The sequence below is a fragment of the Coptis chinensis genome, chromosome 6 (assembly GCF_015680905.1).
Source record: "Coptis chinensis isolate HL-2020 chromosome 6, ASM1568090v1, whole genome shotgun sequence".
Lineage (NCBI taxonomy): Eukaryota > Viridiplantae > Streptophyta > Magnoliopsida > Ranunculales > Ranunculaceae > Coptis > Coptis chinensis.
Window position 1 is genome coordinate 8,142,768 of NC_141461.1, and position 13,161 is coordinate 8,155,928.

The window sequence follows — 13,161 nt, forward strand, 5'->3', positions numbered from 1 at the left end:
TGTACCACCGTTGGATGATGTTGATGCTGCGATTCGTTCGCAGAGTTCGTGGACTAAGCTTGACAGTTTTTGCATTGCATTTTTTTGTTTCCCTCCAAAAGATGGTTTTTAGGTTTATATAGAAAACATTGGCAAGTGTGTTGTGGAAGATATCTAAGACCATTAATAATGAGTAGTTGAGAATGCTCCCTGACCCACGTAAGCTCTCCTTTTTTCTCTGACACATCAGATTTTACATAAAAAAAAGTAATTCTACGCTTTTTTTTGTCGATTTCAATTGTTCGTAATCCAAAATATATAAAAACCTATTTTCATACTCTCTTTTTAATTCTACAAAACACTCTCCACTCTTCAAAAAAAAAATCTCTCTTCAAACCCTTTCTCTTATTCTTTTCTTTTTCCAAACCAAATCTCTAAACAAATCACAATCTCAAGATCATTAGACGCCTCTCGACCCAATACCATTCATAAATAATACACCTGATTCTGATTATGAGCCTTATTCTTATTTTGTTTACACCCCGTATCAAATACTTCAACTTTCTAACCCATCTCAACAATGGGGTTGTTTCAATTATTGAAGATGCTGCATTTGTTCATGGGGAACCATCTCAAGATGATAATAAAGGTCCTCCACGGGTTGATTCCGAAGCTATAATCCTTCATGAGAAAGTGACTAAGACAATTATCAAGGAACAGAGACCAATAGAGATGGTTCTCTTCGCACATGTATGCTTTCTTCCCTCTTTCTCTTTTTGGCTTCCTAAACATGTTGGCTTTTGATACTAAATCAAGCTATGGTGTTTATTTATCTTATGTAAAAAGGTCTGGTGTTCAAACAACTTATTGAGGTATTGAATTAATGCGCTGACAACTGTTGGTGTACATTGGCTGGGCCTTTCCTCAAGTCTTTGGGTATGCATATGGTATATTGCTCTAATAATTCTACTTTAGATAGTTGTAGTTGTAAGTTTGTAACTGATTTAGCAATATGACCTATTGAACGTGTTTTTTGTGAAAGTGTATTGTGATGGAGTACTATGTGCAATTTGTATATATGTCAGAACCCAAGTTAAAATCACTGGCAACCTTTCTATAGGATGAACATCAGTGATATAAGTATAACAGATAATAATTATACAAATCAGGCTGACACTTTGTTGTGGAAGGGTAAATCGTTAGAGAAAACTTCATTGTCTAAACAAGCAGTACCACCACCTGATAAAGTTCGAGCTAAGGTGCCGTTTGAGAAAGGGTATAGCCAAATGGACTGGTTAAAGCTAACGCCAAGACATCCCCGACCTTGCGTACTTCTCCAAAAACCCGATTTGTTATTTTATTTTATTTGGTATTCCGATGACTCAGTAGTTGTTGATTGATTGGTTTTGAGTGAAAACGAAAAGTTACCTCAGATTACTTTCACTATAGTATTACCGAATAGCCATCGGATTAAATAATGAAAAGAGCAAAGATCTGTTACTGTATGAGAACCAAGAATTTTAGTTTGATGGAAGCAAGTAGATTTAAGGCTACTTATAAAGTTATAAACTACAGCCACAGTAGGGATTTTATAATTGCTATTTTTAGCTCATCATTGTACACATGTATTCCAGGTTTAACCAGTTAATGATTGCTACTCAAATAAAGTTACTTTGTTTAGGATTAAAGGGAGCATCAAGTAAAAGGCTTATTTCCATCGATGAAGTTAAACAACACAAAACAGAAGATTCTATGTGGACTGTTTTGAAAGGTCGTGTGTACAACATAACACCTTACATGAAATTTCATCCTAGAGGTATGAAATAAGTTTGCCTCTGTGTCTTATGCATCATCTAATATCCGTTTTCTTTATAGAGAGGGCCTTGATTTTTTTTTTTTGGAATCTCTTTATGGAGACATTCTCCACGTAATTCTTTTATATTGTTTTCTTTTAATCAGTGAAAGTGTGAAACTATCATAGTCCCATTTCTTTTAGATATTGACAAACAGTAAGGGATTAGACTAGAATAACTGCGATGCAGTGGGGGCATGAGCGGAGGGTGGAGAAGAAAGAGAGAGGGAGAGTTGGGTTTGGTTTCATTGGGAAAAATCCAAAAAATTCATATGATTTTAGGGAGAATCAATGAGAAGACACGTACAGAATATCAAAGGTCAAAGAAATCAAATGTAGAAAAACAGGGAATTGATATTCGAACTGATTTGGAATACGGACAGATCTTAGTTCTAAAGTCGTAACCTGACCAAGTAACCAGGCAGGAAGCAAGGTTATATGCCCAAGACAGAGGTGTTGAACGTGTCTTGATACTGCTAATGCGATCCATTCATGATTTCGAGCACATGTATCGCTGGGATTATAATAGTACATATTGAATTTGTCAACATTAAAACCATCGTGAAGACTTAAAGTTTTCTCCACAAATTCCATGAACCCTTCCTTCCTTATATCCCATTCCCCTTTATTTGGAAGTCGCCAAAGACGACTGTTGAAGTTTAGACTTGGAACAGATCGCCAGAGGTACCTCCATCGTTTGGAATCTGAATTGCAGGTAAACACCATTAACTGTAAAAGTTCTATCACTAATAGGCCTATCAATTATCCAAAGTTCAACACTATCATCCCAACCCAAGAACTAAAAAATGAACCGGTGGCCGCAAACGGGAGTTCGATCAACTGAAGTTTTTGACATGATGCTATTGCTAAACGGTTTTCATAGAAAAAAAGATTGTAATCTAACGAGTAGCATTAAAAAGGGTTTAGAAGGTGGGAAAGTTTTGAAGATTTTAGTCTCAATTTTGGCTTTGAGAAGAAGATAAAAAGATGGAAGCCACTATGGGTCTAATCAGGTGTTCAAATTAAAGGTTTTATGCCGGTTTTGTCCTGTTTATGTTTTAATTACTTTCTGATTACAGATTCGAAACGTGTGGCTAGGATTAGTGCACACTGAAATACATTTAAATAGGTGCACATTGTAGATTTGGTATTCTTGAAATTAAGGACTGAAGCTGAAAAATTATGAGTGTAGTCATTAGTCGTTTATAGGAACTGAATCCTGAGAGATACATTGGTTCCTCTTGATTGGTTTAAGAGTTTACACGGTATTCATACATTGTTTTGTTCAGTTTTTCTGTGTGTGTTATGTGCTTGAATTTCTGACCATGGAACTTTTTGACGACCCATATGATACCTCCGTCGCTATAAAAATTTCATATTGTTGGCATCTCATATGCTACTTGGTTTTTTCTTATAGAATTCTTTGTGATTCCAATGATAAGTGAAAGCATCATCATACAACACTTAAAAATGAAGAAGGGTGGTCTCAAAATTGCTAATATGTCATCAATGGGTTCAAACGATTTTAGCAGGCCTCAAGGTATGCTCTTTGCCACCTTTATTTTGAAATTAGCTTTTCTTTACTGAAAGATGATTTTTTTGCCAATTTGAATCAATTTTTGTGCCCAATAGATGTTGTGTTTTTATCTTTCTTCTCCAATGAAACCAACGGATATCTAAGATGGAAGAAAGATGGAGGTCTAACCGATTGTTTACTTAAGTGGATGAACAAATGGAAAACGGTAATTTCTTTATTCACGTTAAAACCTGATTACTTTACCATGATTATTTCTTACCATGTCATTATTGAATTTAGCAATTTGCTTACAATAATGTCATTATTGAATTCTCAAATACATCTCTTTAACTTAATTTTTGATTGCGTCTCAAAGTGGTTAGACAATTAATGTGGCTGCATAAGTACTTTTGGATGGAAACGAATCACTACCTTTTTAATCTATATTAAACTTTGATTAGAGTGGGTGGTATTGAACACTGAAAGTGTTTTAATTTTGTGTTCCATGTGGTTGTAAAAGTTGTGTTAAGGCCTTGACCACAAGTTTTGGAGGTGTATGAATTTTGGGTTCATGTGTTTGTAAAAGTTGTGATTCCTTTTTTCATATTTCTCTTAAATTTTCATTCTTTCTTTTCAAGCATTGGATAACATGAGCCACAATATTAAAAACTATTAATGTAACAATTTAATAGAATTTGTTCTATACGACAATCTAATTGAGCCCCCTTCCCAACCTTACAAAGCTTCATTGGTATTCTCATATAATGTACCACGTGATTTCTTTTGTTGTTGTCAAACTTTTTGTTCTATGTCACCCCGTTTATTGAGCTCTAAACCCATGATTAGCAATCGAGCTTTGTTTAAAAAATTCTTTGGGTGGTAATTTCTAATGTCATTATTTGTACTTTTTCTTTATGTGTTTTATATTTTGCTTTTTCTCGTCATTATCTTTATTGTTTTTTAGTTCTTCCAATTAACTTGCCTTTTAGTTCTTTAATGTTGTGGTATCGGTTTTGGCATTTCGTTTACCAATTTACATTCGACACATACCTTGGAATCTACTTCCTCTAAGTAGCTTCTTTCTAATCACAATATGGTAATTTCTCTAATTTCATTTTCCAGGCCAGTTGATTTCTTAAACTTCAATTAGATTTAAGAAAAGCCCAAAGTCCAAATAAGAAACCTACTTTCGTTGGAAACCTTATAAGTTATAACCAAAAGAAAAGAAGAAAAAGAAAAACTCTTCATCAAAACTGATCCCAAAACCAAAATCCAAAATTTCTCTTTCCAGTCACTCAATCGATCTTCTCCTCGCCTCTCCACACTAGCACACTCTCATAAACAATAGGTTTTGTTTGGTTTGGTTTTGACATTTGGTACTCAGATAGCAATCATCAAGGTTTGCTTTTTTATTTTATTGTTTTGGATTAGTTGTGCTTAAGTCTTTTATTTTGATTGTTGGCTTGATATGAATGATTTGATCGTCACATGAAAACCTTTTGAACACACACTCTCTAGCTCAATGATTAGACTGTATACACAATCTCCATTACTGAACTCAATGATTTATAGCAAAAAAAGGATAAGATTCTTCTAATCATTTGTTGGAGTAATTTAGACATGTTTAAACAATGATGGAGTTTGTGTAGCATGTCACTGAGATGCACAAGCTTGAACTTTATTTCTTGCTATAGGTTACCATTATCTGCATTGGAGGCTGATTTTAGTATTGATTATGTGTTTGTTCTGTTTTTTCAGGGTGGGCTACAACAAATTTCTTGGTTTCAGTTTCTTCCGTTTCAATCTGAATTAAACACTTTTCTGAAAAGAGGTAATAACGGAATCTTCATAGACTAATAACTGATTTGTTGTAGATAATGGTAAATGAGATTAGATTCTAGGGCGTTTAGTTATTGTTACCCGAATGGGTATATGGATGGTACTGATTGAAAAATGTTTACCCTTTATGATTCTTTATATATATATTAAAGCTATTATTATAGGAAGTTAGAACTTCAAAAACAAATATGCTCTTATGGGGATGATACATAGCGAGGCTTAAATTGCTTTTTTTTTTTAAAGAGTTACATTAGAATACCAAATCTGTTTCATAGAAGATATGCAATAGAATTCGCTCACTAGATACGGAGCTTTCTCATGTGTTAATTACAGGGAAACACTCAATGGCCATGTAGGATTACAACCTCAATTAGCTCAACACAGACGGGAACTACCAAGTACGATGCTACTTACAGTATTAATTCAATCCTTTGGGTCTTCCAATCTTATGTCAGAGTGCTGCTGGTTGAATTTGATTACAATTTAGAGTATTTGGCCGTTTGAGGTGGATTCTACATTTATACCATCTCTCCGACATCTGAGAACCCATTTCCCATTTAATTGTTTCAGCTCCATCTGTCATGGTTACTAAGAATTCTATAATTCATACATAGGCAGTAGTAACGAAGTTTTATTTAGGATGCAAGCAAAGGGTATATGAAGTTGGGGCTTTAGCTACATCTCATTGTTTCCTTGGAGGTTATTCTTTCCTGCTATGATCATTTCTCCTCTTCGAAGGTTGCATTCAAGTGGCGGGCCGGGAACGGGGTATTGGGATAGGGCTTTGCTATAACGCAGGTAATTTTGTAGTTGCAAATAACTTTCGTTGATTTAGGCATGTTGCTTTGATGGATTGCTATTACTATATTGTATAGTTATTCATTGATTAGATTATCTAAATGCAAAAGTACTATGTACTTGATTCACGTGGCATGATATTACAGTAGCATTACTGTATGCGTAATTGTATCTTAACTTTCTTTTAAATTCAAAATGTCCGTAAGGATTGCTATTGTCATAAGGTTCATTTCAGTGTGTTATGTTGGGCAATGTTTTTATTTACGTTGCTATGATAGTCTTTAGTAAGCACTTTAGTATTTTGCGTATTTGATGCATAATAGGACACTGCCATAATGGTTTTGTTAGTATACAGATGGTTTTAGATGTTACGTGTACATTACCAGTTACAATTCTCAAGATCAAATTAATTTTGTTGTCTTTATAGCAGAGAAGAAAAGACTCGATTATTCATTCATTCAAGTTTATTTAGTATTTCTTTTATTTTCCTTGCATGAGCAACTCTGGATTCCTTGCATGTAAAAGATGTAGAGTTCTATATGATTGCTTTTCGTCATGTGCATTTCTCACAGACCTAGGAATTCATTTGGGACTGATCGAAAATCAATTTCGCGCTCGAATTGCAGCAGGGACATTGTACATCACTTATTTTTTTTGCTTTTTACGCTATTTAGTTGGTACTCGATTTCACTGATGATTTCATGATAATAAACAATTCCTTATGCTGTTTAAATTATTAAAATTTGCTTTGTCTTTTCTGAAGTTAACAATTTTAAAAAAATTCAGCAGATGGTGGGAAACACGCATCAAAGACTGATGGAGAAATTATTGCAGTGACCTTAATTCTTTGCCAAAGCTCACCATAACTTAGAGCACTATGAAGGTTTTTTATTGTTGGTAGAACAAATGAAGCATAACTACTAGGAATTGCTTCATTTCCCATAGCAATATAACGAAAATGGACATCAGGCCAGTAGCTGCGAATGTTCTTTTCAACCCAATCATTTGCTGCGGTGTAAGATTGTGCAAGTTGTTCTATATTTGCATCATTGACTCCTAATAATATTTGGATTCCTGACCCACGAAGAGCTTCAAATATGGAAGAGTGGTTCATATAGTCTCATTCGGTCCAATGTGATTAGATTGGTACAAGGACACAACTTCGAGAGGGCTTAAGGCAAGTTTTAGGATCCATTTCGTTGTCGTCAAGCATTTCGTAGCATACTCCAATATCGGAAGCACCTATAGGAGAGAACACAATATAAGTGCATCTACTGTAGTCCCTAAAAAGAATTAGTAGTCGATGAATAGTACCTAACCAAGCATACAAAATAATTTAATAATGAAATCTCCCCAATTTAAGCAAGTTATACTTTTCTTCATAAACTTGCGTAGAAGTATATGAACATGTTAATTAGGGGCAGAGACTGCTCCCAATATGCTGGGATTGGGGGTGTGTATTAGAATAAAAATCAAGTTGGACTTGAGTTCACGCCTTCACGACGACCTGATGGTTGTGACAAAGTTTCTCAACCATATATAGTACCATACAAGCCATAGACTTTAGTCCATTTTTTTCACTCTCAAGTAAATGATCAAAGGCTGTTCTTCTGAATTTCTGCCCATCTCCTCACCTGCTAATTTGAGCCTAAGACTGAGAAGAACCATGCCTGAGATCAACATGTATATGCATGGGGATTCAGTCATCAATATCGAGTTGAACAAAGTTGCCGAAAGATGAGGATCTGAAAAGAAAAGGCTATTTTTCCATTTTTCTTCTCTATGAGCTCTGGGACTGCAGGAACAAATTAGGCTAGAATGGAGAACAAAGATATATCTCCAAAAGCCATTTTGCAAATCACTGATTTTAATAAAGCAAGATGTTCTGATGTTTTTAGTAAGGATCAGAAAATGGAAGCTCAAATTTATAAACCTAGCCAGCTATGTATTCTTTTAGATACTTGGTCACCTCTTATCTCACCATGGGCTAAAGTAAATATTGATGCTAGATTTGACAGGTTTGGTAGTAAAACTGCAACAGGAGCAATATGTCGTACAACTGATGGAATTATATTAGGAGTAACCTTTGAAACTTGGTCCTTTTGTTGTTTTTGAAGGCTTAAAGTGATACCATATAGATTATCGTAAAAAAAATAAAAAATAATTAAAAAAATAAATAATTAAAAAATAATGATGGCATGTATTATGCAATGTACTTAATCATAAGATCATCCACGATTAATGTAGCGTCAGAATCCAATCCCTTGATCCTCAGAATATGGTTCCAGATGCTCTGTTAAGGCCAGAAGGCATCACCACTAAGCTTTTTCACAAGGATCTGACTGGCCTAGATGTCTGCAACAAGTTACGTCTGGTATAAGTGCCTCAAAATTCAAAGCAACATGATTTAGTACATGAAGTGTGAAAAAAGACTGAATAAAGAGACAAAGGTGTCATGTTGGCTGCACAAAACCCAAGCAAAAAAAAAAACGGAATCGGCATTTAATTCTGGGAATTAAGCTAGACTCTCAAGTCTCAACCAATATCACATAACTATTACATTAATGGGCATATGCCACAAGCCATCTCCCAGTCTGTGTTACCACTACTTACAAAACACTTCTAAATCAAGTAATGGCTCAGCTTCTACAATACACATATGAAGTTGCGCAACATGGTCTTTGTCGAACCATAAGGTTATAAGTTAAACCCCAGACAAACTTTAGATTTTATAATGTTTGGTACAAGGAACTTCTTCAATTATCTTTAATGTAATCATTCATACAAATCTCTTCTTGCTCTTGCTTTGACAACTGTGACATTTTGTCACTATCTACAACAAAGAACTTGCCAGACAGAAAGAACTTCAGTGGCTCTAACTTTACTTACTCTGTATATGTAAATGATATTAGTCTTTTCTTAGGCGTTCTTTTGTGCCTTCTGTCTCTGCACTCTATCTCAATGAGAATTGCTAGCGTCCTGCCCTCTAAAAGGGTAGGACCATCCTAACCCATTACAGACAAAAGAATACTACTTGCTCACCTATTTAAAAGGTTCCACTTTATTTATTAGCAAAAAAAAGACATTTGCAAACAATAAAACCTAACCCAAGTCCCAACCAAATTTTACTAAACCCCATTTGTATTTTTGCTTTTTTTTTAAACCATACAACATTATTCATTTGAAATTATAAGGAGAATATATAAGAGCATAACATCAAAATAAGATACCTACCAATTTGAGATAAAAATCATCCAAAACAAGAGTCAATATATTCTATATTCAAAAGTAAAAAACTCTATATATTTTCAAGTGAGTCTTAAATCCAAAAATAAAGCATAGTAAGAGTAAAACTAAAGAAACCCCCTTTATTAAGTTTAGAGCAATTAAACTACTATGAGGCTCCCATTTTCTTTTAATTTTGGAATTTGGTAAGTAGTGGTGGGGCTGTGGATAGTGAGAAGAGGGGTTGGAGAAATTAAACTACTATGACACTCCCATCTTCTTTCAATTTCGAAATTTGGTAAGTAGTGGTAGGGGTGTGGAGAGTGAGAAGAGGGATTGAGACTTAAGAGGGAAATAAGAGAAGAAAAATCAAACAAAAAAAATGAATAAAGAAATACCAAGAAAGAAGTGAAAAGAAAAAACAAGATGGACGGCAGCAGTGGTGGTGATGGACGGCGGCAGGTGGTGATGGACTGTGGTGGTGGTGGTGCTTGAGAGAAGAGAGGAAGTGAAGAAACTTTGAGTTGATTAGTTTAGAAAATTTTACAAGTACCTGGTCATTATGTTTTGTCTTTTTTTGGGTTAGGACGGTCCTACCCCTTTAAAGAGGCAGGACACTAGCAATCCTCCTGTCTCAATAGCTTTGAACACGAATTTTTTTTTAGCTTTACTGTTTAATCTATAATAAACATAGACGAACCTGTAATATACATCAACTATTGTACAGCTATACATCAACTATTCACTAAGATTTCCACATGCTTTCACGTGCAAAGGAATGAACAACACTCACCCCACTCTATATTTGACTCTCACGGTTTATATATCTGTATTTCGTTGCATTGAATTAAAATCTTAAAATGCATTTATCTATGACCCGAATGATTTCAAATGTTATTTTTCATTACTTGAAACTAATTATACACACTGATGTCGAAAATCATGTGAAATGATCGTTTTTGACTGTTGGTCAGTGGTCATGGTTTATACTAGCATTTGTAAACCCTTTGTTGTCTCTATTAAAACCTTAATCGCTCTCACTCTCTGATATTCAATTTATCAGCTAATCTATTGAAAAGCTAAGGATGCATTTACATTGGCTTACGAGGAGGAAGGTTAGTCAATACTCTGCCAATGGTAGGTAGTGCAACTAATGGCAGGTAACGGTAGGTAATGTTGTATTGTAGTTGTTAATAGTTTGATAAAAGTAAAAATAGTTAATCGTGAACTATCAATATAGCAGGTCCGGCCGCAGGCGGACTAATTGGCTAGTACAAACAAAAGCACGTTTGAAATTTCGATTTTTGACTTACCATGGGCTTTATAAATGGGCCTCACAGATCAGCGTATATATTTTCCAATCTAGAGCACATAGCATGCTAAATTATAATTTACTACGGTCAGGGGCTTTTTCATTTTCATTATTGAGATGCGATCGGTCCGTTACGAAATTATTAGGCGTCGTATGTTACCTGATAACATAAGGGATGGTAAAACCTTATTTTCTTTTTTAACCGATTTAAATTATCTTAATCCCGCGTGTAATTCTCAAATCACTGAAAACATAAGGCTAGATTGCTTAATAAAGTTTAAGAGAAAATAACAATTACACAAGCTAAATGGTTTAGGGAAGGGTGATCTTGGACACATCCATAAAAATACTCCCCTACCCCATAACTAACATAAGTTTTTGTTGTACTCCAATAACTACCTAAATCCAATAATATCTCCCAAATTAATTTGGGGTATTTCCAATAGGAGCAGAAAGATTAAAAAAATAATAATAATAAATAACAAACGGTGTTTTGGTACCCGTTTTTGTTAGCGAAAGTTTCTTTACGCATTATTCTTCCCCGCTCTATCCACGTACTCTTTTCTCTTTAGCGCATCATCTCCATTAGATTTTTCTTCCAAAATTCTCTCCCTATCCCTAATTTTTTCTTGTTCTTTAGCTTCTTCAGACTGCACATACTTCATTATTCCAGAGATGCTCCATTCTGAACATGCTGGAATATGAGAAGTGACAGGAAGAAGAATTTTGACCGCTCGATGAATTCCATCATAAGCAGCAATTTCAATTGCCTTCAATCCAGTACCATCTGTGACATTTGGATCAACCCTGGCATTCAACAAGGATTTGATAAGTTTGTCTTCACCTGTTTTCGTCGCACACATTAAATGTGTTTTCCCAAATGAAACACCATTTGGATCTGCACCTGCCTGAATTAAGAGTTTTGTGCATGGTAATGACTTTTTAAGCAAAGTCCACATCGAAGGCGATGGAAGTAGATTGACAAAAATATTTGGGTTGGCACCATGATCCAACAAAACTTTAAGATTGTGTCTGCACTGTTGTGCAACCCATTGAAGAGGTGTTCCCATATCACTTGAAGCATTCACATCGAGGCCTTTGGAGAGAAGGAAGCGAAACATTCAACGTTTCCTGAACCCTTTATTAGAGCAACATGCAAAGCATTAGCATTATGTCGAGTCAATGCAGCAGGATCGACACCATTCTCAATAAGATAAGTGATGCATGGGCATGGAATTAATAGTATTTAGTTTAATAAGTTTTTTTTTTTTTTTTTTTTTGTTATGTAAGTAGTAGTTTCCTATTAGGACTCTAAATAGAATTAGGAACAAGGTTTATTATATAAAGGCATCTAGGCCTTCATTGTTAGGGGGTTGTTTTTGAATTGTTTAATCAAGAGATTGAATTAAGGGAATTCATTTTCCCTTTGAAACCCCAGTTTTGGGTGTTTATCAATTTTATTCATTGGTGTTATTAATTTGAAATTGCTTCCGCCTTCGTATACATCAATAAGCTACAGTTTTGGGTGTCCTTGAAATATTGCACAAAACAAAGGAGTAACTTCTTCATCATCTCTCTCATCTATAAGGAGTTTGAGCTCCTCGAGCCAGTACTTGCAAACATTGATCTTTCCCATTATGGCACCGGCGTGAAGAACTGTTCGGCCAGCTGAATCTTTTTATATTACCCATTGTTTCAGACATTTCTTTCCCTTCGTCCATTAGTTTCTAGCCAATTTCTTGATTTGTCGTAAATTTTCAATAGAAGCGGCATCTATAATTTGACCGATTATTGTTTTTTTGTCTGAGCAAGGAGCCATTAGTGGTCTGAAAAAGCTTTTGTTGAGCGAGGTTGATGTGCTTCTCGACTTAAGATATACCTCGAAAGGTATGTAGTCAAGAAATGAAATTTCACTTACACAAGTCTAAGTCTCAACTCACAACCCCTTGGTGAGAGAAATGTTGCTAAAGAAGAGATTATTGGAGAATAAATCAAGAGTAATTTTTTATTGAAAGAAGAAGAAGAAGAAGAAAAAAAAAAACACAATCTTTTTCTTCTACAAGTGAATCATGTAGGATACTATTTAGGGTTTAGTATGGGTCCCACGATTTATATTCAATAAATGACTTATTTTATTCAATAAATATCTTAGATAAGTCTAATAAAAAGAATGGTAATTTAGGAAGCTAAATGTGTAACACCTCTATTTTTTTTATTAATGCCCAAAATTAATTATTTCGCAAAATTTAATATATGATTGATTATGTCTTAACTCTTAAGCTGACTATTAAATTGAAGTGAATATGTATGTTTGATTTTTTTTTTTTTTTTTAAAATGGAAAATAGTTTGTTTGGTTTGAAAATGATTTAATAGGAAAGTTTTTAAGTTTTAAAATAATGTGTAGAGATTTTATTAATAAGGACACATGGAGAGAATAATTTCGTAATCTATGGGAGAAAATATGGAAATACTTTGATTATAAAGAAAATGTCTATAATTTGTAGAGAGAGAAATGTTTTTATTTGAAAAAGAAAATGGGTAGAGAATTTGTAAATATGGAAATGTCTTGAGTTGTTTTAGATCTAAAAGAAATAAGAATAAAACAAAAGAATATTAAAAAGAATAAGAATAAAGAATGA

The 13,161-nt window shown here is 34.4% G+C and overlaps 2 protein-coding genes across 13 annotated transcripts in view; one reads left to right on the forward strand and one right to left on the reverse strand.

Annotated features, from left to right (window-relative positions):
- LOC147491236 (serine/threonine-protein kinase ATR-like) overlaps window positions 1–13,161 on the reverse strand; it is a 75,914-nt gene that overhangs the window by 16,824 nt on the left and 45,929 nt on the right.
- Window positions 1,588–7,101, forward strand: LOC147491237 (uncharacterized). Of its 12 annotated transcripts, none has more exons than XR_015197784.1 (7): window positions 1,588–1,795; window positions 3,249–3,371; window positions 3,464–3,573; window positions 5,106–5,178; window positions 5,520–5,584; window positions 5,826–5,984; window positions 6,774–7,101. XR_015197784.1 is itself a non-coding variant. In XM_086564572.1 (6 exons), exons 1-5 carry the CDS (start codon window positions 1,603–1,605, stop codon window positions 5,540–5,542), a joined length of 522 nt encoding a protein of 173 aa, XP_086420698.1. In that variant the 5' UTR covers window positions 1,588–1,602; the 3' UTR covers window positions 5,543–5,584; window positions 5,925–6,726. The 12 variants fall into 12 exon arrangements, 2 of the variants coding, with proteins under 2 accessions (XP_086420698.1, XP_086420697.1); XR_015197787.1 differs by having other exon boundaries at window positions 5,925–5,984; XR_015197783.1 differs by lacking the exon at window positions 6,774–7,101 and adding an exon at window positions 6,557–6,726.